The sequence below is a fragment of the Cornus florida genome, unplaced genomic scaffold (genome assembly GCF_030987335.1).
Source record: "Cornus florida cultivar Cherokee Brave unplaced genomic scaffold, ASM3098733v1 CherokeeBrave_3.0.0_Hap2_Chr08, whole genome shotgun sequence".
Lineage (NCBI taxonomy): Eukaryota > Viridiplantae > Streptophyta > Magnoliopsida > Cornales > Cornaceae > Cornus > Cornus florida.
The window spans coordinates 3144263-3170816 of record NW_026775578.1 but is presented as its reverse complement, the minus strand read 5'-3'; the positions used below and the strand labels follow the sequence as shown (position 1 = coordinate 3170816).

Sequence of the window (26554 nt, the reverse complement as noted above, 5' to 3'; positions counted from 1 at the left end):
TTTATCTTTGCATGTCATAGCACTTGCCTTTTCCTTTATTTTCACACCCAAAAATCTCACTTGTATGTTTTGGGATCAAATTTCACCATGAGTCTTGTATTGGCTGTTATAATTATTTCCAGACACTACCTCCAGTTAGATGTCGTCTTCTATTAATTAATTGAAACAAAAGCATATTATTAGTAATAGACTGAACTGTATGAAGTGAGAGACAACATCTAACCACAGGATGGCCACATGAGGTGAAAATATATTGCAAGTAGCCAACAACTCTTTCGTACTTTGTTGTTTCTACTCTACCTTTTATTTCAGCAATCTTTACAACTACTATATGCAACATGGCTTGAACTAAAAATAGAGGGGTTATTTGAGCATTGACATCACAACAAAGCATTTTAGCATTTAAGACAACTTTTAGAAATGAATTTGGTTCAGATTTGTAACTGCGGGGAATTTCCATTTTAGGGCAATTTTGGAGTTAGAATTTTTCTTCAATGCAACTATCGCTTAAACGCAATTGAGCTTACTCATGAGCTGAATTTATTTCATGATTTTACCTTCTTTATGTGTTTTTCTAATTTCTTTTCACAACTTTGTTAGCGTCAGGTGATTGAGTTTATGGTCTGGTTTGACACAAAACATGTGCACATATACATATCTCTATATATATGTATTTATATGTATTGGGGGTCGAGAGGAGCACTATGCTTTTAGGAAAAAATGTATTGTCCTCGCAAAAACTCCCACAATGCATTTGGTAAGAGTCGAACTCTCTACCTTTCACTTTGAAAGGAGAGGAGATACAACTAGGCGATAAGCCTTGATGGTTACTTTGGGAAGAATATAGAGATGATATTTTATGGAGTTGATCCTGAGATTGTGTCTGTGTTTAAGTATATCAATACAGTGATTGCAATGTTTGTGTTCATGGAATTTCCTTTTTAATTTATCTCCTTTAGGAAAAGAACATGGCAAGCTTTAAAAGCAATAGCTAATAGTCCTAAAGGAGATAAATTAAAAAGGAAATTCCATGAACACAAACATTGCAATCACTGTATTGATATAAACTCAGATCATAGAAATACTTAAACACAGACACAATCTCAGGATCAACTCCATAAAATATCATCTCTATATTCTTCCCAAAGTAACCATCAAGGCTTATCGCCTAGTTGTATCTCCTCTCCTTTCAAAGTGAAAGGTAGAGAGTTCGACTCTTACCAAATGCATTGTGGGAGTTTTTGCGAGGACAATACATTTTTTCCTAAAAGCATAGTGCTCCTCTCGACCCCCAATACATAACAATTCAGCAATAGCTAATAGTCCGTAAATATATATATAGTCACACTAAAGGACTCTCACTGGACTACAGGCCGGTCTCAACCTGAATAGAAGTAACATGCTAAAACACACACGAAGTGGGCATATGTACCTATAGCTAAACAGGGTACACCTCTAACCATCGTATCCAGCTATGCATCCCAATGCATATACGCTTCCTAACCGTCGATCCTGAGACTCATGCTCATATCGAGGTACCATAGTAGTAACATATTTAAAATCCATTCAAAATCCATAGTAGTGCCGCTCAACTAGTTGTTGCCATGACACTACAAATCCATAGGATTTAACTTTTAGTTAATCCATTCATTAATCCAGAATAGGTAGGTTTTGGTATTTTGAAACCAAACCGTCCTTAGTATACCACCGTCCCATACCGGTGTATACTATCCAACCATCCAGCAGTTGATAATATCGGCAACTGAAGCGAATATCAACTAATTCCATACATCCAATGATTGATAACAACAGTAGTGATGTGAGCATCAATAAGTAGAGTAAACATAGTCAGTACATACTGTTACACAAAATCCGATATAATACTAAGTTTAAATATTAATAGTATTCCAAATCCAGTAGTTGATATCATAGACATTTGGGGTAAATATCAACAAGGTCCATGCTCCAAAAATTGATACTAGCAGTACTAATGAAAGCATCAAAACAAAACTTTAGCATATACATAGGCATGCTTAATCTCTAATGTTTCACAGACTCAGTAGAGTCCACATCCAGCAGTTGATATAACAAACATTTAATATAACCATCAACAAGTTCATTTCCTCCAACAGTTGTACTAGCAGTAATAGTGCAAGCATCAAGATAGAATTACAGTATGTATATATACATGCTTAGTTTTGGTTGTTTCACAAAATCCAATTGATGCTAAATTTAAAACTTAGTTCAATGCATCCTACCCATATATAATTCAAATACAAGATCATGGTATATGGTAAAACATGTTCTGAAACCATTGTTCATCTCAGAAAAACTAACACAGAGAACTAACCACTGCAAGTCTATCAACCCAAACATAGTATAATTATTTGTTCAAGTTCTTTACTGTCCAAGCTATTCCAAGTGGACAGATTAATTAACACTCCTTCTAGAACCTTAACCCAGACATGAGGCTCTTATAAACATTACATATTCAGTTCTAACCTCATCTGAAAAGTTCCAGAATCATCCACTGCATGAAAAACCAACTAGAAACGAAGAAAAATTGAAAAACTGAGCAAGGAGACGTCTCCAAAAATTGGAGCCGCCTCCTTTAAACATTGGAACTGGCTCTAGTTTCTTGGAGCCACCTCCACACTAAGGGGAGCCGGCTCCCTCCAAAGGAGAGCCGGCTCCCTCCCTCTCTGCTTCGTCGTTCCCTCCTCCGATGGACTCTGCAGCCTCTATGCCTCACTATTCTGACTTCCAAAACCTGTAACCTAACCCTAGTGTGTTCCCAGTCCATGTTTAAGTCCTTATACCATTATTAATTATGAACTTAAATCAAGAATTATGCACACAACTATCAAGTTTTAACAGTTTAATAACCATGCAACACATATCAAACTTAAGCACAAACAGAGAAATGTTTTAAGATACAATTAATCCTGGAACAGTTTAGGAATGCAAAGAACACGAAGCCTAAGGGAGAGAGTAAGGATAGAACTTGCCTTTTGAGATTTTTGTTAAAAATCTCTATGTTGTCTTCTACGATCTCCGGCGATTTCTACTACAACTTCCTCTGTTCCTCGTCTCTATTTCCACAGACGTGTTTTGGTTTTATTTTTTTTTTAAACCCTAAGCAGACTTATCTTATATATTTATAGGTAACCAAAACCCTAAGTCCAATTATATCCAAAGTCTAAAACGCGACCCATAAACACAACCTAGTTTATAAACCCTATCGGCTCATTAAATTAAACCTAAACAGAATTAAAACCCTAACCACACTTTTATACCTAGTCATTAATTAAAACATTTAATTACTAATTCAATTAAAGAAACAATAAAATTCCAAGTTAACGTAAAACAGAAAATAACATACAATTTATAGAAAATTAAAGCCAAATAAATAATTAAAACAATTAACTTAAATAATCACAATTATCACAATTAATGTAAATAATTCAAATAATTAATTAAATCAAAGAAAATAAATAAACCAACTAATTAATTCAAATAACACAAATAAGTCAAGCAAGTCAAATAATTAAAAAGTCAATTAAAACATAATTCAAAACAATTAATGAACAGAAAACAATTAAACAAAATACCGAGACTATCCTTTTGAAAATTAGGGGTATTACACCCCCCCCCCCCAGCGAATTCCTAATCATCTTAAATGTTGTCTTATTTAAGCTATAAAGGAGTTATGAAGAAACCCTCTTTCCCTTTATATGTTTTTCCTTTTCTTCACCAATTCCATGATCCAACACAGCTTTTAAAGGAGAGCCTGTGGCCCTTCCCCCCACCCATTTCCCACCTTCCCCAACTGCAATAGCAGATAAGATTGTATAAACCCCATTGAGTTATATTTGAAATTATTTTGGGTAGTTAAAAACAATTTCACCTACGTTGGTCCCTTTAAACTTTTAAGCCAGCCAATAACATGAAGTGCAAAACCTCATTTATTTTTACATATTTTCTTTCCACACACATAAAAACTATAAATTCCTCTTACCAATTAGTTGTTATTCTCACCTGTCCCTTTTCTAGAATATGCATACAACCTGCTGAGATCATAGTTCAGATTTACTTTTTGATTGTGCTTGAAATTTCTTTTGGGTGTATAGAACATGATCTCATCATCTCATGCCACCAAAGGTTAAACACTTGCACAGATATATGATCATTCTATATGCAAAATGATGTAAGTGGGCTGAATGGTGGTTGATGGCTATATCATTAATATACAGTATTTATTATTGTATTCATATTAGATGAGTGATAATTGTTCCAACTTCCAATCCACACTGAATTCAATATACTAAAATGATGAGATTGTTGAGCATGTATCTTCGACTCAGCTTCAAGAAATGGATCAGTTACGTAATACTATTGCTGATCGAATTTGGAATTCTCTTCAGTACTCTTGATTCTTCTGAAAGTGATGGTATATTTTTTCTTTTATATGTAATATATTTGTTACTATTGTGAGCTTGTAATATATGTATGTAATATAAATCATATTACTATTACTGGTTGATATTATTGTTAATATATTTCAACTTAAATGTTATTATTGCAGATATGAAGTGTGTTGATGCTCTCTTGAAGGCCACATGTGCTATTATGAAGATGATGTGTCGTTGCCATTATCATCCACTTCATGAACTTATTATCAATTTTTAGTGACAACTATGTATTGTTAATGCTTTGTTCCAAACATTTTATGTACAACTTAAACTTGTTTAATTCGTTGGTTGAATATTTAAGTACTTGTAAATGGTATACATTCTATTCCATGAAGTTAAACATTGATCAAATATGCATAAAGGTTATAATTAAGCCTTAGTTTAATCCCTGGAGTCTTCCTAACCATGCACAGAACACAGATTAGAGGGATAGAGAAAAACAAGACTTGCCTCTGAGAGTTTGAATCAAAAACTCTAACTGTCGTCTCTAAAAATTCCGGCAATGTCGACTTGTTGTTACAACCTCTGCCACTCCAATTTAAGACCAGAACTCCTCCTTGAATCCCTCCCTTGATCTCCTAAAGTTTCTCTCTGTAAACCACACAAGCTCTCTCTCTGTTTCTCTGCCCTCACAACTCTCTGTATGACTCTGTTACTGAAAGTGGTGAGTAGGGTTTACAAAAACTCTAGGTAGACGTATACCCATATATTTATAGAGTTATACCAACCCTGAATTAATTCAAGCCCTAACGAATTCTTAACCGGCCCAAAGAACCTAATTAAAACCTGTGTCGGCTAAATAACCTAAACCTTAAATTATAAAACAGTTAATTTACATAAACACATAATTAACAAAACTTAAGAAACATAATTAAATAACCAATTAACCTAAAACAGCTTTAGTTAAAACAATTAATCACGAAATGCAAACAATCAAGCAAATAATTAATTAAACAAATTTTTAAAACAAGTTAATTCAAGTAATGCACAAAATACAATTTAAATAATAAATTTAGTAAAAACACACATAAATAATTAAAATAAAAGCCAGGACTATCCTTTTTAAAATTAGGGGTATTACATAACCAAACATGTTTTTTTTGTTTCTGTTTTATTTTTATTTTTTGGCAGCAATTGGACTGACCAAACATATTTTGTCTTCAAAATTTTTGAAACGCATGACCTACCAAACATGTTTTGCATGTTTTTATTTTCGACATTTCCACAGCAAAACATCGTTCCCAAACGAGCTTCCGAATTTTTCCCAAAACACTCTTACAACAAAAACACTGTTTCTGTTTTAGCCAAAAACAAAACGCCAAAAACAAAGTGCATGCCAAACGGGCCCTAATAACCCCAATGCATTGTCACTTAATTTTTGTCCCTTCCGGACATCTGATAAAATTGGAACGACACAGATAAGATTAGCATGGCCCTGCGCAAGGATGACCCACACAAATCAAGAAATGGTCCAAATTTTTTTATCTTTCGAAAAAAAAAAAAAGCTAATAACCTCAACGCCTCTTCGTCTTAATCAGGTTTTGGATTTAACGAGGCACATCCACTGTCACCGACTGTCACCATAGCCACTACCACAGTTGGCACCTCCACCACTGCTCACCCACCATACAAAACAACCATTTCCACCCTTTCACCGCAGCAATTCATCTCTCATAATCACTGAAACCCTAAATCATCAACACCACCACCACGAAATCCCCCAATCGTCCGAGGCAAAAGCCCTAAGTGAAATGCAAAACCCATTAAACTCTCCTTTCAGCATCTTTAACCCGCTATTTTTGTTCTATCTATCTAATATATATATACACACACATATAGAAGCGCGATTTGTGACCTTCCACTTCCAATTCCAGCGACGGCGAAGAGAAGCGGACCGGACGATGGCGACATGAACAAACTATCCGGCAAGGACTAGCCACGATTCCAATAATGCAAAGAAAACCAACGAAGATGTAGTCCATATCAGCTTCGAGATTGTAGGGCTTCAAATCGCCGTTTGATTTCAGAACAGAGGACTCGAACGGCGGCATAGTGCACTCAGGATTTGTTATAGTCGGCCAAGAATCGTTGCCGTCCATGGTGATCCGTCTTCTTCTCAGACCTCATCCCCGTCGTCGCCGCCACAACAGCACCACTACTTCCTATCCATGGTGATCTATCTCCTCTTCCGACTTCAACCCCCGTCGCTACCGCCACAACACCACCACTGCCTCCACTAGATCTATCTCCTCCTCCTCCTCCGACCACAGGCCCCGCCGCCGCCGCCGCCACAACAACACCATCACCTCCATACACGAATTTCCCCAATAGATTTCAAATATATACCTTATATATATATATGTATGTGATTATAAAATAGCGCAAATAAGTCAAAGGGGTAGGTAAAAATACGAAAATACCCCCAATATTCTTTATTCAATAATAATAAAAAAAAAAAAAAAAAAATTTGAAGAAGTTGAAATTACCCAAATAGACACCGACTAATATTACGTCGTTTTGAGTAATGTGGGTAATGAAATCTTATTTTTCTAAGCTTTAATTTTATTTATTTTTTTATTATTTTTTATTTTTGTTGAATTTCTCTCTTTTCTCTTAACTCGAAGGTGTTGATGGTGAAGGGGGGTTTTCATTCAAGCCGCCTTTGTCCCTCGGCCTTGCCGTTCTCCTCATCGTCCTCCTTGCTGTTGACCGCCGCATCATCAACCATCATTATCGAACCCTGCTTCAAGAAGTTCCGAGTGAGACACAATCAAATCATCAAGATCAAAGGTAGAGACAAACAAGGCTGCAAAATCCTTCACATCCTCAGAAAATTCTTCCCTTGTATATATATATATATTCTTCCCTTCGATTTTGAGATTTTGATAAGTTTTTCTTGGATTACTCGGATTTTGAGTGTTGATGTTGTGAAAAAGTATTTGGAGAAGATAGATTTTGATATGTTTTTCTTGGATTAGCTTGGATTGTGATCGAGGCCGTTGTGATTGAGGAATATTAGAGGAGGGTTTCGTGGGTCAGAACAAAAATAAGAAGTTACAAGGTATGGGGCAGCAGCAATGGAGGACGATGGCGATGGAATTGAGCTCGGCGGCGGAATTTTGGCAGAGGTGGGGGAATTGGGTGGGCGTAGTGGAAGAGGGCGAATCCGGAAGCTTTTCAAAATCTCACAATTTACCTTTTCCAAACTCTTCTGTGTAACCATAATCCATCCAAATCCTCTGTTGATTTCACATTGCACAATTTTAGTCACTTTAGTGAGAATTTATGGAGCATCACACAAAAAGTAAGTAAATAAATAAAAATTGTAGTATGCTTGGAGAACTCAACAAGTGGGCTATTGTAACTCCTGATATCGATTCCCTCCTGAACTGTGATTAACTTGTACTAGATTAATACTAGTTACAGGCAGTTTGTTGAATGTAAATTAAGTAGAAAATTTAAAGAAGTTGAGCTAGTAGAGGGTTGTGTGTGTAAATACGTAGCCAGATTTACTGACTGCAAATTCGGTAGCTTCTAAAGTTGCTCTGTGCATTATTGAGCTCCAATGTTTCTTGAGGAATATTAAGGGAATCACTGAAGCTTCTTTTACAGATGGGTTGGAACCTCAATAACATCTTCAAATTGAAAGTCAAAGATGAAGAGACTGACTGTTAACATTGCTAGTATTGAAGTAGATGATAATTCTATAAACCTCTTCAACTCCATGGCTTTCTTTCATAATATATGTCCTGCACCTCCCATTGGCCTTTCTTTAAAATTGTGCTGCTTTGATATACAAGTGTCAAATAAATCTCGAACACGGACATACTTGCTTTTGGAAGCTAGTTACTCCACTAACTAGGCTATTGGATAATATAAATAGTAAATAAATAATAGAAATATAAATATAATAAATATTATATATATAAAATATGTCTATTATATATAGATTATTTATAGAAAGAAAATTAATTAATACAAATAAGAAGAAAAAAAAAACGCAGAGAATGAATATATATATATATATATAGAAATATGAGTATTATATATAGAAATGAAGGATATAATATAAGTAAGAGAGAAATATGAATATAATGAGTAATATATTTACAAAATAGGAGAGAAAAACAAAATTTAAAAATTATTTTCTTGTTTACAAAAAACCCTCATGTATTTTCAAAAGTGTGCAAAAAAACTCCTGTGGGCATTTTGGGTAGTGCAAAAGGGTAGTTTTGGTATTAAAAGGCAACTTTTAGTCACATGCACGGTACATGCCAATTTTCTTGGTCAGAAACCCTTATTTGCACTTTTTTGAAACTACAAAGTGGCGTTTGAACATTAAGGGTGTTATTTGCACACTTTTGAAAATACAGGGGTGTTTTTTGCACTTACCCGTGTATATATATATATATATTGTGTATGTATGCGCCTGATGGTATATATAGATAAAGTGGGTCTGTGTTGGGTGACTTGTCAAGCTCTCATTGGTCGGTGAGATTACATCTTCCACGTCAGCAGTTTAAGCTAAAGAAAAAAATAAAGAATAAACCAAATAATATATTGGTTGGTGAGATTACATCTTCCACGTCAGCAGTTTAAGAAGCTAAAGAAAAAAACCCAAGAATAAACCAAGTCGGCAAGTGTATTGCCTTTTTCAATATTGATCCAACTTTATACTGCCAAGTTAAAAGTTGCCATATTCAACACAAATCAAACCATAGCAAATATTATCAAGGAACTTCACTTTGCTTTTTACAACGTAACATAAAAAGAAGAAAAGGGAAAAAAATTAAATAAAAACATGAAAAGAAATCTTGGGTTAGCAATCAACAGAGGGGAAATAACCGGGGACGAAATAAATTAAAGGTAAAGATCCGTGCCTCTACCAACCATCCACGGTGATCTTCATCAACATCCGAAAATGGCACACCATTGGATGCCATATCCATGATGATTTTCATCGGCATCCCAAAAAGTCCGGCACTAACCAACCAATACAGTGGAACCAAAATTCATTAAAAGAGTATCACATCATAGCAGAGCAACCATGACTCCACTTGAAATTTTGTTCTTAATAATGACTCCTGTAGGGAATGGTAACAAGGGTATCCAACGCCATCCAAGTAACAATTGAGCAGACATCGAGAACCTCCATGGATGGAAAGATAGGTGGAAAGATAACTCTAAAGAGACTCAAGAAGAAGTAGCACAAGTTTTGCATGGCCGAAAACGGCATGCGTTCCCACGGAATATCTTTATTTATGTCTCGCAACCAACTCATCACACACCTGATTGGGGGCATGTATGTCCATGGAAAGACTTGCAACCAACTCACCATAGACATGAATGTCAAAATATCACAGTACTCATACAATAAATAGTACATAATTCGCGCACTCATACTTGGCGGAGGATGTAGAGAGGAGGTATAAACAGGACCTTGATTTTTTTTATTTTTTATTTATATAGCATGGGGTGAGGGAATGGATTCAAAGCTAATGTTTTTGAGGTTTAGGTCTTAAAGCTTGTGTTTTTTTATTCTGTACTTTGAAACCTTTTTATAGGGTTTAAGATTTGGTTTCACCCTTTCATAAGGATCCTTGTTCTTAATTGAAAGGGAAACATAATTATAGAAGGAAAACTTCACCGAAACATTAAATAAATAAGAAAATAAAAGGAACAAAATACAAAAATAAAAAATAAAGTTATTTATTTTTTAAAAAACACTTTATTTTCTTTTTCCAATTTTTTTTTTTGGGGGTAAATCAATTAATTTATAAAGAATGGTAGAGGGGATTCGGAGGTTTAGGGTTTGAAGGGCCATGAGAGAGTTGCAGTAGGTCTTGTGTTGTTATCTAGTTTTGAAAACCCTTTTATTGGTTTCCAAGAGGTTTAATTCAAAAAGAAAACAGAATACAAAGGAAAACTTCACAAAGTATGAAAAGAAAAAAACAAATAATATGTAATTTTTTTTTTTAAAGAAAATTTATTTCTGAAAACCGAGATTCAAAAAGAATTGTTTGCTATAATTTCTTTGCCTAAGATAATTAAGGACTTTTCATTGTCTTATATTATTTTTTATCCGGCCATGTAATAAACAAAATTTCTCCTAAGCGTTTATATGATAATTTTTTTTACCTTTTTTTCCTTCCTGCATTGTTTTGCAAACATTGCGACTGAATCACCATTATTGTGACCCAACACCCCCCTTTTATTTTTTTGTTTTTAAATGTAGGATTGTAGTGATTTATTTTTAAGGGTTAAATGTTCTTAGGCTCGTGAAGTTTGTATTTATTGCTTTCAGATTAAACATGAACAAAAGTTTGAAACTACATATATATATATATTTTTTTTACAATGTAATAAATTTTTTTTTGTTTTTGGGACTGTTTTGCAGGTGAAAATAAGAAAATAAGTCACCGTCAAATCTAATGGATCCCAACTGTATACTTTCAATTTCTATTAGGAGCAAAGTTATTTATTTATTTATTTATTATGAGAATGACAACTAAATTTGACAATTTTCCCCCTCTACCATAATGAAAGAACAAAGATTGAAATATAAATATATTTATATATATGAAAGAACAATGTTTGGATTATCAACATTGCCCATAACGATTCAGAGACAGGACCATATGGGACTCGCACCGTCCTGGATCAATAATTGTTGGTGCAATGTCGACAATAAAGCGGCACATGCAATTGGACCCAGAACTATGCTGGAAAGAAAATTCTGGGTTGGGATTGGACCTAAATTTTGGGCCTACAGATTCACAGAAAATTGGGCCTGCCCATTTTTTTTCCAAACTTTGTTGCTTATCCAAGCCTGTAGTTGCGTATCAAGGCTCGCTGTTTTGTTCGTCTATCTATCGTTCTATCAATCAATAGTGGAACCTTATAAAGAGCAACCATGGTTCCACTGACCTTCCTGCAAATGGGCTTTATGGGAGAAAAGGGGCTGCACAGGACTAGCCGAGACCTAGGGCTTACATGTAGAAGGTCCAGTAAAGTGGAGACTATGAAAATAGTCCAATGGGCCTTGTAGAGATCCAAAGAATCCATATCAAGCCTGTTGTTAATCTTATTAATACTGATGATGGGGGTTTAAATTGGTAAAAAAAAAGGAGCGGAATATTTTGATGCCAAGATAAGGGAATTGGCGAGAGCACAAGAGAGAGGCCAAGGACAAATTGATTGTCCTTTGGAGAAGGAACCGCCAATATGCGAAGACCAGTCAAGAATACATACTGGTGCTTTTGGTTTGTGGTGGTCCTGACCCACAAAATTCAGTGGCTTCTGAGTTGTGACCGTCTCATCATCAAATTATATATAGTTGTCATGCACCACCCCAACCCAACCCATCCCATCCCATCCCCACTTCCCATCCCCATCGCAGATATCTTAGCCTAAGGCATTTATTCTCATTACCATTTCCATCCATCAATTTTATACCCATATACCTACCGTCACATTTCTCAAACTTGTTATCTTTTTACACAATAATAACTACAAAATCATTTCATTTCGATAGTTAAATGCACGAGGCTTCTGTCAATTTCAGATGTGTATAATTCCCTGATTTATAGAATTGTGACCTCCAAATTACAACAAAAAAACGCCTAATAACACCCAACTAACTGATGGGTATAAAATGGTATATGGATTATTCTTTTCTTGATTAACACACATCTTATATATATATATATATATATATATATATATATTTGATTTTGGTGATTGTGGTGGTAAGTATGTTGTACTCCATTACCGCCAAATACTGCATATATATCGCACCATGATGTGACCATAGTTTCTGTGGAACTTCAGTTCAAAGCGGCTATGATTAAGCCAATATTCACGCCAAGTGATGGGATGGGTTCTTGCACTAATGCAAACTTCTTGATCCAAAAACAAAGACTTTTTTTAAGATCATCTCACACAATTCCATCGTCCTCGACTCTATCCAATGACTGTTTTACGTGTAAACTAGCCAGTGATACCAAAGTCAGTTCATTTATACTTTTTTTTTTTTCTTTACTAATGACAAGACGGGAAAGCTGCAAGAAGAATTGAGAAAACAATGATTGGTCTGGTGAAAGTTGCTAGAAATCACGTTGATTCATTCAATTTGGGGTCCAAATGCAAAACACATTTTTCTTTCAAATTATGCTCATTTAGTCTTAAACATTCACCTTTTGTCTATGCAACCGGTTTCAAAGTCAAACGCAAAACGCATTTTTCATCCAAATTATGCTCGTTTAGTCTAAATATGCACCCTTTTATCTACGCAATCGGGTTTAAAGTCAATCCCCTCTTCTCTTCTCTGATCGTAAAAAAAATTATATCGTTAGCTTAAATAATTCTTATTTTTCATTGTAGTTTAATGAGATTTTTGATATATTTGATAACTTCGAAGCAAGATTATTAATTTTTACTATCATCAATTGCAAATGATCCCTGAATTGGGAATACTCGGAATGGTACGGTAAACACTTTGGGATTACAAGTTGCATAAGAGAATCAGATGTTGATTTGGAGAGCTTCAGCATCAAGGTCATTGTCATGAATCTTTTTTTTAAATTATTTCAATGCTCGCTGGGTCAACTTTAAGGTTGAGAATTAAGTGCTAGCCCCACATTTCCATCGAAAAGATACCCTAATGATTAGACTACCATTAGAAGAAATTGCAGCTGATTAAAATCCTACTTTTTATCCTATACCTCAGCATTAACTCAGGATCCAAATTCTCTTCGGTGTTAGAAAATCACGACTCCATTATCTAAATCTTCGCCGGCCAACAGAATTCACAATATCATTTTCTTCATTACTCATTATTAATAAAATTATAATAGTGTGAAATTCACTTTTATACAAATAATTTAAACTGTAATATAATATCTTCTTTCATAACAACGTTATCTTTCGGGCCATTTAATCAATTGATACAATTTTATAGAGTATCGATTCCATAGAACGACTTTTGCTAAAGCTTGAGCAACCGAAATGATAGCTACCGTGTTTATACCCAAGACTTTTGCAACATGCTCAATATCATTTGATTAAATAGTTAATCAAGCCCCTTGTTTGAGATAACAAATTCAATGTTTCACAAAGATTTTGAATGACACCAAATTCAAATTGATTATATTTCGCCTCTTCCTCTAATAGGATCAAGTAATTTTCAATCATGATCTTGTGAACCATATTGTACATTAAAGTCAAATTATAATTACTGGACTAAGATAATCTCATTGTTATATAACAGAAGCCTATTGCTATCCACAAGAAAATAGTAGGACTGAAATTAAAATCATGGTTCCATTATCTAAATCTTCTCCGCCAACAAAATTTAAAAACATTTTTGAGTGATGTGCATCACTCATTATCAATGAAACTTTCGTTTGTTATTATGTGAAATTCGCCTTTAAACAAATAATTTAAACTGCATCCGGGAGGAAAACGATTGTACATAGCTTCCTCCCCCATAACAATGTTCTCTTTCAGGCCATTTAATCAATCGATATGTTTCCATAGAGTATCGATTCCATTGAATGGCTTTTGCTAAAGCTCGAGCAACGAGAATGATAGTTATGGGGAAAAATCACGGTTCCATTGTCTAAATCTTCTCCAGCCAACAGAATTCACAAAATCATTTTCGAGTGATGTTCATCACTCTTTATCAATGAAACTTTCGTTATTATAGTAGCATGAAATTCACTTTTAAACAAATAATTTAAACTACATCAAGGAGGAAAACGATGGTGCATAACATCCTCCCCCAAAATAACTTTTTCTTCTGACCATTTAATCAATCGATATGATTCCATAGAGTATCGATTTTAGAGAACGACTTTTGCAAAAGCTCGAGCAGCGGGAATGATATCTACCCTGTTTATACCCAGGGCTTTGCAACATGCTCAATATTATTTGATTGAATAGTTAATCCAACCCCTTGTTTAAGATTACAAATTTAATGTTTCTTCTTCAAAGGAATATGATCAAGTAATTTTCAATCATGATCCTTGTTAACCGAATATAGATACAAGTTTGGTTTGTACATTAAAATCAAATTATAATTACCGGACAAAGATAATCTCATTGCTATATTACAAAAGGCTATTGCTATCCGCAAGAAAATATATAGTAGGTTTAACCCATATCTTCTTTATTGTGTCTTTTTATTTTCACTTCTACACCATGTTTTCTAGCCTTCAGATGTACACATCCACGTCAAACTCAGCTAGTTATTTTGGAGCTATTCATCCGGTTTATTTTAGCATTATTTAGAACAAAAGATTTTTTTTTTTAACAAGACATTCTATTTCCAAAAGACAAAAAAGGTAATTTTTTTTAGTATATGTTATCTTGTGCAATAATTTATATGAAAAATATGATTAGTGACCTGACCAATGAACATGCCAACAAATTATTAATGCCCTTGAAGGACAAGCATAAGCATTAATTAAATCATATTCTTCCACCATTTGCTCATACTATAATCACTTTTAAAGAATCAAAAAAATAAGAAGAGGAAAAAAAAACGAAAAAAATAAAAAGAACCTCTTCTGACCACTGCACTGTCTAAAACAACATTCCCTTCCATAATATTATTAAATGAGGGAGTTTTTAAAGATATCGTTTAGCTTTATCAATGAGCATTAGTTCAGGTTTTACGATTTTTCTTTCTTAAAAAATTGAGTGTTCTAATCATGTGTATGATTAAAGAGATCTATTAGTTCAGATTATATGATCTCTTCTAACCAAAATATTAAGTGTTCGAACCGTGTGTATTGTTAAAAATAAATAACACTTGAAATAATAAAGAGGTCCACTAGAACAAAAAAAAAGTAGAAAACTTTTATGGTTGGAATCAGCACTCATCCAACTTGTAGTTGACTACATTATAGAACACCCATTCACTACTTCGATTTTTCCATAAATACTCCAACCCTATCGCTCATATGACTTGTGCAGTTCGCGGTGTGTGTATACATACATCTTTGATTGTAATATTCAAAAATTTGGTTGCCTAGATTGCATGTGCATTGCATTATTTCATTCTCACATCCATCCATTCGCAGCCATTTCTAATTATAAATATATGATACATACACACATATATATAGGCTTCACTTACTAAAGGTGTGTCACAAGAGCATATTGTTTTTAGGCATATATACTTAATTATTTGTTAGACCATGCGAATATCTATGCTCATGCGCAGACCAGAACCGCCTTTACTGAACCTTCCCACCGGTCGGATCAACACTCAAGTCCTCGAGCTCTGGCCACCGAAAGATAAGGTGGTGGTTGTGATGGGAGCAACAGGGACCGGCAAGTCCAGACTCTCCATCGACCTTGCCACCCGCTTCCCTTCTGCAGAGATAGTGAACTCCGATAAAATGCAAGTATACAAAGGACTGGACATTGTCACCAACAAGATCACCGAAGAAGAGAGCCGAGGTATACCTCACCATCTCTTAGGAGTAATAGATCCTAATGCGGATTTTAGTGCCACAAATTTCTGTAACATGGCTTCACACGCTGTGAAATCAATTGTAAACACAGGGCAGCTTCCAATCATCGTTGGAGGCTCCAACTCATACATGGAAGCACTAATCGAAGATGAAACATCCGAGTTCCGACCAAGGTACGAGTGTTGCTTCCTTTGGGTGGACGTGTCAATGCCTGTGCTCCATTCAGCCTTATCCAGGCGAGTTGATCAGATGGTTGAGGCCGGCATGGTGGAGGAGGCTAGAGAAATGTTCACACCAGACGCCGATTATTCAAGGGGAATAAGGAGGGCAATTGGCATCCCTGAATTTGATCCATACTTCAGAGCCCAGAGATGTTATAATGGCATCAGAAATGATTCGCTACTTCAAGCAGCAATACAGGCAATCAAGAACAACACAAGCCAATTGGCCAAAAGGCAGCTGGACAAAATACATAGGCTACGGAATGTCAGGGGGTGGAAGGTGCATCGGCTTGATGCCACCGATGTGTTCAGAAAACGCGGCAGAGAAGCTGATGAGGCTTGGGAGGAGATGGTGGCCGGACCCAGCAGCATGATAGTGAGCGATTTCTTAATGATTTCGGCCGGCCTGAGGTCTACCCCAGTGCCGTGGCTACCGCCATTAGAGGAGCCGCGGCAATGGGGACAGCCATGGCAGCTGCAACTCACTAGAAAGCAGCAAGTTGTGACTTCTATATAGTACAGTACAACTTGGCCTACTTTTTCAAGAGAGGAGTAAAAGGTCTAATTTATAAATTCCGTGGTTACAGTTGTGAATCTAGTTATCTTTGATGCTTTTGTCGGAATATAAAATTAAGAATATGATCCCACATTAACATTATAGAGCAACATAAACAATATCCTTTTCTTTAATTTCTTTTCTTTTTTCCCGGTAAGTAACACTAACTGATATCCATTAATAAATTCCTTGGTTACAGTTGTGAATCTAGTTATCTTTGATGCTTTCGTGGGAATATAAAATTAAGAATATTATCCCACATAAACAATATCCTTTTCTTGGTAAGTAACAGAAATGATGTCCATTAATAAGAAGTTACAGTACAAATGAAAAGGTAAATTTCAACAAACAAACTAGGAAAAAAGAAAATTTCAATAAATATGCCAATCCATCTATACAATCACCCAAATCTGTGTAGTCTTGTCTAATGAACTCGTCTCATCTACAGCAGTTCCTAATACTCTGTAGAAAAAAAACTCTATACCATCAAATTCAAATAATATTTTTCCTTGTCCTGTGTTAAATACATGAAACCAACCTGTTGCAGGAAGCAGAGACCAACTGTCGTTTGCATGAAAACCTACAAATGCATTTAGCTGGAAAGCAGCAATTCATCGCCACAAAAATTGACACAATCAACTGACACTGATAAATGTAACCATTCTTCATATATAAAGATAAGCATATAACTCCATTTGAGGTCCGCAATCCATCGAATATATTATTACAGGAGCACACTAGCACAAACAAAAACACAAACACAGTGTGGCAACTGGCAGCTAATTGCCATTAAATGCAATGGTATCGAAATTTCAGCGTCCTCGTGCAGCTGCATCTACCTGATGACAATTTATAGCGGTTTTCATCATTTGTCACGAACCATAAGACCAGAGGGACCTAAAAGTCTAAAACCTTGGCTTTGTCTGATTCATATCAGTTTAGTAGTTAATTCAAGACCAGTGTACATTTATCTTGGAGACTCGGGACTAAAATTGGTACAGGTACTCAGAACGGTTCACTTTTTCCCTGGATGACTCCCTTACTGAAAGATCGATTGTACTGTCTTCATATGCTATTGTAAGGTTAATCGAGTACACTTCTTTATGGGAACTTTCGAATGCTAAAGTTTATTTCATATTAAGGTTTTTTGAAACTGTAGTTATTTTACCAAGCCAACAGCTTCAAACAGTCATAATTTGTAAAAGATGCAACACAATGAAATGGTAAATAACCATAATAAGAAACTTACAAAGCCAAGACATGTAACAAAACACGAAACCTATAACTTCCAAATTAAGTTGGATATTTTAGCTTCATCAGACAGAAATTGTGACATTTAAATCCTTATTCGACCCCCACATGGATAAGTGACGTTGCATGCATCACCAACTATAACGGAGAATTGGTGCACGGGCCTAGACAGAAAAGGGGGCAAGTAAACCAGCAACTCACACACACACTCGGCGTCCACCTCCTTCACCCACCGGCAACAATCCTGTTCTACAGGTGTTTCTTGGTGTCTATGATGCCTGTGTCCATGTCTGTGCCCGTGTCCATGCCCATGTCCACGTCTGTGTCCGTGTCCGTGTCCGTGCTCTTGCTCATTACCATCATCATCAGGAGGCGAGGGAGGTGTGGGAGGGGGCCCTGGGTTGAATGGCAGCAGTGAGCATGCATGGTTCACAAGTGCAAACTGGGAGGCGCAGAGCGGACGAACAGGTATAGGTGGGACTGCTGGAGAGCACTTTGTCTTGGGATTGAGTAACAGAAATACCATCAACAGTACTAAATTAAGAATGTTGGTCCTACCCATGCCTCTTACCTCTGCCAACATGCCCGAAGAAACAGGAAAGGATAGTGGTTGCAAGTATTCCTTGCCTCAATATTTATACCAGAGCATTCATAAGCTTTTCATTTCCTAAAGTTAGGTAACCTAGTGGGTTGATTAAAGAAACTGGAATGACCAAGAGACTGTTGTACGGTAGTTGAAGTAATGAAGGAGTTTAGGTTCTGAATGGTTTAAGATGCCTCATTCATTTTGTGTGAGCCTTTGAGGAGTTATTGTCTGGTGAAATACTAAATGCCCCTTGGGTTTCACAGTGCAAAGTTGCCAACCTTGTTTCTACCACATGTAGGTGGAAAATAGAGGTTTCCGCATAGAAAGGTAAATTTTTTAAACACGAAAACAGCAATGTACACTTTGGTAAATGACTGTTTCAATTGGTCCAATCACCAACTAAAACATCAAAGTAGGTTAACAAATTGAACTTCTTTAATATATAAACACAACTGTCTGCAATTAGATACATAAATAATATTAAACTACTGTTAATGGTTAAAATTAAAAAAATAACGGTCTCAGCAACAAAGATACTTGCCTAACAAAGTTATATTTGATACTGGTAAATATTGAACCAAAAATAGGAGATTATATACTTTCAATTGAAGAATTTCTTAGAATAAAATGTATCATAAACACCCAACTTCATAGAGCCTTTAACCAGCTACTGCTACATAAATCATAAGATTAAACAAAGCATGAATACAAAGTTAAGTTTCAGCCTGTTATTATAGAATTTTGCAATTTGCTTCTGAAATATAAAATAAAATTATTTGGCATTCGGAGAATGCAATCCTGTAAATGGTGGAGATCCCCTATTATAGTTATGCTTGCAGAACAATAATACATGGAAATTGAATGACACATTACACTAATGGGAATAGACTCACACTTTGATATTTAAGATGCCTTTTCTTCTCCATTTTGAAAACCAAGCGGGACAACCTTTGTTCAGTTAAGTTGAGGTTACCAACTTTTACTAAACCAAAACTAATTCTAGAAAACTCAAACTGTATGAATATTATTCACATTCACAAAATAAAAACAGAGATCAAGTTGGGTGAAATGCAGGTTTCGGCCTATGACGACCATCACAAGCCATCTTTCATTTGTGTCACCAAGGATCAATCCATTGCCCTTCAAGTTCCAACTCAACAGCAAAACCTTTTCCACCCATACATCAAAATGACATCTGAATGTTCTTTTCTTTTCTAATCTAAACAAAGATGTGGATGTAATAAAAATAAGATGGTACATGATATTACTGATCTGATGCATATGAGAAGAATGCCTGTATAGGTAGACTATTTAAAACTCTGACCAAAACATATGAACAAAAAATGCAAACTCTGTTACCGAAGTTTCAAGAGGCCAATGCTTATGCGAGGGTTTGGATGGTGGTCCACTATATTAATAATGATTCCTCTACCCCCAAAGGAAAAGGTCATTCCCTTATGATCTGGTTTTGGGGGAAGAGGGAATAAAACCCCAACACCGTGGTTCACAGCCACATGCCCTAACCCTATGAACTACAATGCCCACCCTAATTCCACTGGATCTATTCCCAGGAGTCCTCTTATAAATAAAAGGAACCTTTCCTCACCCCAAAACTTTTGGTAATCTAGTCTGAAATCAGATTTTTTTTCCAACTTTTCCATTCATTATTTTTTTATAATATTTTCGTCCCATCTTTGTTTAGCAGCAAACGAATTGCGTCCTGCAGCCTAAGCCTTTTCTATGGTTTCAACTCTATCTTGACATAACATCGATCCAGGGATGCCTCTGAACTGAGAATTCAAGTTATTTCAATTATGTTTCTGAATGCATAGTATTTCTTAGACATGCATTTATATCAGGTACTTGAAAACTAATGTAACTCCAGATTTTTACTGAAACATAAACTAGAATGATAAGACAAACGTGAATAAAATGCCAGACAACAATATTTTCTCTACAAAATTTAGAATAACCCTAACAAAGTAAAGCATTCGCTACTATCAGTCCTGTCCAAGTGCCCCATGCCTCCAAAGATGCACCTTAGATAAATAATTAAAAGGACAGTTACATTTCATTTCAGTCCATAGAACCAATGAATTCATGACAAATTCTCAACCATCTGCAATTAGATTTATGAGCATAAGCATCTAAATAACACACATTCTAACACAAAGTTTGCAAAAGAACGTTCCAGAAAATAATTCTTAACTTTCTAGCTAACAGGACTAAAAATCCCAACAACATGTCATCGGCAAAGGAAAGAGCAAGTAAAATAAACCAAAACAAATGAATTCCAGAAATTTACCGAAATCCAAAGCCATTACTAAAATCGGAACCAACTTCTCCATGAAATGACAATTATCTTCAGATCTCTAAATTCACCTTTATTTGTGTCTGTACCATATTCCCATCTCTAACAGCACCTTCCAAAACACCCCTATGAAAAAATTCCTTTGGTATCTCCATATCAAATGGTAAGGATCCCCCTGTATAACACATCAAAGCAATTGAAATATAGATATCATGCATTCCCGCATAAGCCATATTTGAAAGTAAAAATGAGCTCTGCAAAGAAATCTGATAGACAACACCTTTATGACCATTATAATAAAACTGGATACAATATGTTTCATCTACTACATACTGTATCAACATTATTACTTTCAAGCTATGTTACTTGGAGTCAGGTAAGTGTATCAGATGCAGGTGTGTGTGTCTAAGCGTTGGACCTCCACAAATCCCAAATCTTAGGATACGGGCATATGTGTCCAAAATTAGATATGGGTACATAGACATGTACTACGCATGTAAATAGATAGGGGTGAGCAAATAATTCTTCAATCCGTTAATCCGGTCCGAACCAATCCGATCAGTGTGGTTCGGTTCGGTTTTCAGATCTCATGGTTCGGTGATAGTTTAAAAAAATAGCAATCCGCTATTCGTGATTCGGTTAATGGATTGAGCCCTGAAAAAACCAATCCAAACCGTTGCCTAAATAATATATTAATATATTATATATAACTATATATATACAATATACAATATTGAATATTCTTATTGTATTTCTATATTTTTTTTATTCATTATTCTATTTGGATAATTTATATTCCCTATTATTAAGTATATAATTTACAAATCTATTGCTGTTAATTAGTATATGATTTACAAATTTTATTGCTATTACTGCTGGTATATGATTTACAAATCTATTTTATTTTTCTAGTTTTAATTACTAGTTTTTAATTATTAATTTGAGATTTTAATGGGCCATAAAGTCTAATTATATTGGGCTATTTGAAAAGCCCAATCTGCCTAAACCGATCCGATCCGATCCGTTATTTCACGGATCGGTTCGGTTTCAAATTTCTCCAATCGGTGAGGACCAGTTCGGATTGAACTTTACCCCAAACCGAACCGATCCGATCCGTGATCACCCCTATAAATATATACTCAATTATTTTATTTAATTGTAATTTTAATGTTGTTGTTTTATAAATATATACTCAATTATTAATTAAACTAAATGGGATGTGGTAAAAGAGAAGGGTCCATCTATCTTATAATAGGAAACTCGTCTCTACTATTAGATTTGAGTTTTTTTCTTCTTCTCCAATCATGCCATGTGAAAGATTGGAGTGTCCGATTAGGGTTCATGTATGGTATATGTATTCTATGCACATACCCGTGTCGTGTCGACACAGGTACGATGAAGGGACATAGAAGAGTCCGTATAACATGGCTTCAAAGTAATATAGAAAAGGGTCATTACCTGTTAATCAAGAGTGCTGAAAGGAGCAGACTGTATACAGATATAACCTTTGATATTATTTGCACAAAGTGGCTGATGTCAGGATTCACACTCGTGTGAGAACACTCGATGGCTCAAGCATTTTACCACCACACTTGGTAATGGCCCCAAACCATTCCAGTATAACTAATTTCTGAGGCATTTTAATGTTTGTGAATTACTTGACCATATTGACAAGCCGCCTTCATTTTTAGGAGGGAAAAACGAAGGAAAACAAAAAGATAATGGTTGTGTTTATGATTTCAATGGCAATCTAGAGAAATTTAAATCATGAATGCGGGTGTATGTATTATCAAATGATGTAAAGAAGCTGCAATTTTTATAATTCTGAATAACGAATAGATTCAGTTTTACTAATATCAGAATCCTCTGCCTATTTATTTGGAAGCACATAGAAAAATCAGACATGATATTACCTGCTTGAACAAGAATTCCTATCCCTAGATACTGAGTAAAGAAAGTTATTTCAAGCATAAAGAAGTACATGGTCCTTAAAATGTCTAGCTCTGAATGTATAGAGTCCATTTGAGACTAGGAAAGATGTCATCAGGAGTATTCAGGAGTTGCACAGAAAGACTTGTGGACAAAATATTGACAAGTTTAGAATCTATTGTTAGTGGAATTATAGCCACCTTATGAGAGAAATTTGGGCATGTTCTTTAGAGGCAAAATTTTGTTAAATCCTGACGTCGGCCAATGAGAGAGCAGATCTAGCCAAGAGAGAAACTACCTTGTCTTCTGCTTGTAAGGTCATTTTTTCCTTTTTTGGAGCTTGTGAGAGGAGGTTCCTTTGCATTACTCTTTAGCCTTCTTGATTATATATTATTCATCCTTCTAATGGTATTCTCCTTCCGTTTTCTACTGAGTGGGGGGAAAAAAAAAACTCCTATCATAACTACTTTAAACAAGTACAGGGAAAATGGAGAAAAACAAAGGAATTTTGAAGATAAAAACGACTTCCAAACAAGAAAATTTGAGAGAAAACTACAATAACGATGTCCTGGCATCTGATCTCTTGGAATAAGCCAATAACATTAATCACTTATCAACTAACAACCAGAAAATCAATTAAAGTAGTTTGCTCTTCTGGTAGCTGAAATTTGAAATCATAAATATAATTCAGTAGTGGAGATACTAAATTTAACAGGACGCCAAAAGCAACAGTCCATAATCCCTATTGTAATAAGGAAAATGGCTATACTGAGGGCATGACTCACCATGAACGCACCCTCATCATAGACTTGCTCTTATTATAAAATGTCATTAACTATTGCTAGGCCCCATACTATGTGGGATGCTAGGAGGGAAATATTAAGACATATCTCACCTTCGGCACTATTTAGCACAAAGTAATTGCTCACGTACATTAACATGTGTCCTCACACTTGATAGTCCGCGCTTTTACAATTGCACTAAGCAAGAACAAGTTATATATCAATGTATCATTCTGCTGTAATCATAATTAATAAATTAAAAAGAATGACTGCGTAAGGAACTAAAAGGGTCATAAATAAAAAGAATGACTGTGTAAGTAACTAAAAGGGTCATTCATATTTAACGGTTTCTCAACATATCTAGTCATCATTAATAATGCACTCAATGGATTTTCACTGCCAATAACATCTATGATAGTTTTCTCTCCAGTGATAGAGATCATTCCTGCCTGGGCTCCGTTCAGCTGGTCAGATCTGCGCTGGAGACAAGATCTTGAGAAATTCCAAAGGGACGGGAGATCCTTTTAAATAAGTTCTGATTGAAGAATTTCTAACCTAAAATAAAATTGATCATAAAGTATTCAAATGAACATAGTCTGACCCAGCTATCCAGTGAACTGAATATTTCATAATATTTTAACATAGCATGAAAGGAAAGTTAAGCTTGAGGCATTTTTGGTTGAAAAACTAGTGGAATTTCATTTTTCAAATGGAAAAACTAATACAATTCAAAATACAACCACCACATCAAACACCTTCAAAAAGTTTAAATCATACAACGACAAGGGCTCACCTCCTTTGTTAATCACCTTTACAAAACTTTCCTTCCAATATATTCTACCCTCCAGAGAATTGAGGAATTCACTAATGAGCTCCTAAATTATTTCACACTTACGTTTACAAATTTGTGAAGTAAACACATGCCTGAATTCTATGCAGACAAGCTATAACTGTATTCTGCTATATAACATTTTCCGAATCAGCTAACAACATGATGACATAGTCTAAACCCAATTATTTACTTTAGATACGGTTACCGTAATGATATCCATTGCAGTGAGACCAAGAAGATACTAATTCACCAAAACTTTTCACACACTCTTTCAAACATAAACTAAAAGAAAAGTTCATAATCAATTATTTCTTACCATCATCTTGTCATTTATAACAATCCATTCCATGAATTTTCTTTTACAAAAACCGGTATCTATGTTCGGTGTAAGGAGCATCCTGGAATCCTGCCTGGGCTGGAGCTGCTGGTTCGGTCTGCTACATGGAGTAAGATGTTGAAAAAAGTCAAAAGCCAAACTGTTGGAAAGTGAAACTTCTACTGGAATCGAACGTGAAGGTGTTGCCTGAGACAGAGTGGGGGAAAATAATTTCCAGCCCAATCTTATCCATTGACTATTTCTGCTTCAATTCTTCTTTCCCCCAGGAGCGTTAATTTTGTGCTACTTTTCAAAATAACTGGACCTTTTACAATTTCACGGATGTTAATTGTTTTCATTACAAGTCAATTCTGCATTCCTTGCTGCCATCATTTCCATGTCCTTCTGAATTACTTCCCTTTGCAACCTCAACTGCTCCGCCCTCTCCCTGTGTCCCTCAGCCAACAACTCAACGAACTTGTCTTTTATTTCAAGCAGGGGATCTCGGTCAATCAGTTTGTCATCCTCGTATGCTTCCCTTAGCATTGCAGTCTTAATTCCGCCCTTCAATGACATGTAAAATATCCCCGAATGCCTTGTGAACACAGCCGAAAATGCATTTGAAAACCTATACTCTTCGCTAAACTTTCCCAAAATTGGCACCGGAATCCTCTTATAGATCGAAAGTGAAAGCAACTCATGGAAAACCCCAATCGTCCTCTTCTCCATTTCCGGAGACGCTTGATCCAGATGTGATGCGTCATCATATGGCGATATATATGGGAGCTCCATCCAATCCCTAATCCATTCCCTCATCTCCTTCTTGAGAAAAAACCCCGATGGAAGTTTGACATTGAATCCCGGTCTAACCCTTATCCCTGTCAACCTCGACTCCTCCTCTGCCCGTTGCTCTATTACAGATTTGGCAAACTCTGGGTTCCACGAAACCAACTCTAAAAATGATTTCCCCTCTCCAGGGCAACCAACTAATCTAAAATATTCTGGGTATTTCGGCAACAAATTTACCAAAAAATCATTCGGGAAGCCAAATTCCCTCTTCACGTGTACTAATTTATCCGCACTGACCACCTTATTCTTCGACATCATTAACAATTTACACAATTTGGTAACAACTAATGGCTCATTTTCAAGATTAATTCTCTTTTCTTCTTCTAAAAATTGATGAAAACGATCACTAACACGAAGAAACGGGACGGGCTCAGTTTTTGGTTTGATCCGATCAAGGTAGATATCGAAAAGTCCGGGGTTTCTGGCAAGGAAGGTCTTAATTGTGATTGAAAGGCGCATTCTTTCGCGCCGTTTCTCTAGGTACCGAAGGGGAATGACTTGACCCGGTTCGTTTAGGACCTCTTTGACGACTCTTGCACAGAGTCTCCATTGTTTATCGTTTTCAATGGCTTCGTCTAGTTTCCGGTCTTTGCGCCAAACTACTTTGAGGCTCGATATCGAAGCGGTGAATTGAAGCCAAACCCTAACCCTAGAAATTGAAGTAGAGTGTCTGATACTGTTCAAGTGGGAAGCCAATGTATTGGTGTTGAAAAGCATACCTGAGATTAGATGATGCCGATACTGAAAAACAGCAAGCGCGTGACCGATTGATCGCCTCGAAAACCGGATTTATCGACTGATTTGAGAAACGAGTTTGATTTGCCGAGGAATGGGAAACTAGGTTTGGGGGTTTACGCACGTGGGTTCTGTTTTGAGCCAAGAAATGGAAATAAGAAACTTTTCTCGGGAAACAAACGGTCCTCGATTGCTGAACGTCGTCTCCTGGGTTAAGAGTGTGATTGGACAATT

The 26554-nt window shown here is 35.8% G+C and overlaps 2 protein-coding genes and 1 non-coding gene across 4 annotated transcripts; 2 read left to right on the top strand and 1 right to left on the bottom strand.

Annotated features, from left to right (window-relative positions):
* The first annotated feature begins 5852 nt into the window (after nt 1–5852).
* Nucleotides 5853–5953, top strand: LOC132271996 (U6 spliceosomal RNA). Its single transcript, XR_009469945.1, has one exon. It is a non-coding gene; the product is annotated as a U6 spliceosomal RNA (small nuclear RNA).
* A 9464-nt stretch (nt 5954–15417) lies between these two features.
* LOC132268921 (adenylate isopentenyltransferase 3, chloroplastic) lies at nt 15418–16863 on the top strand. 2 transcript variants are annotated; one of them, XM_059769837.1, is made up of 2 exons: nt 15418–15938; nt 16044–16863. In XM_059769837.1, exons 1-2 carry the CDS (start codon nt 15674–15676, stop codon nt 16688–16690), a joined length of 912 nt encoding a protein of 303 aa, XP_059625820.1. In that variant the 5' UTR covers nt 15418–15673; the 3' UTR covers nt 16691–16863. The 2 variants fall into 2 exon arrangements, with proteins under 2 accessions (XP_059625820.1, XP_059625819.1); XM_059769836.1 differs by having other exon boundaries at nt 15418–16863.
* A 3800-nt stretch (nt 16864–20663) lies between these two features.
* On the bottom strand, nt 20664–26537 carry LOC132268919 (protein WHAT'S THIS FACTOR 1 homolog, chloroplastic). The gene is made up of 2 exons (XM_059769835.1): nt 24737–26537; nt 20664–21052 (listed from the first exon to the last, which is right to left on the bottom strand). The coding sequence occupies exon 1, from the start codon at nt 26300–26302 to the stop codon at nt 25082–25084; it is 1221 nt and encodes a 406-aa protein (XP_059625818.1). The 5' UTR covers nt 26303–26537; the 3' UTR covers nt 20664–21052; nt 24737–25081.
* Nucleotides 26538–26554: the final 17 nt, after the last annotated feature.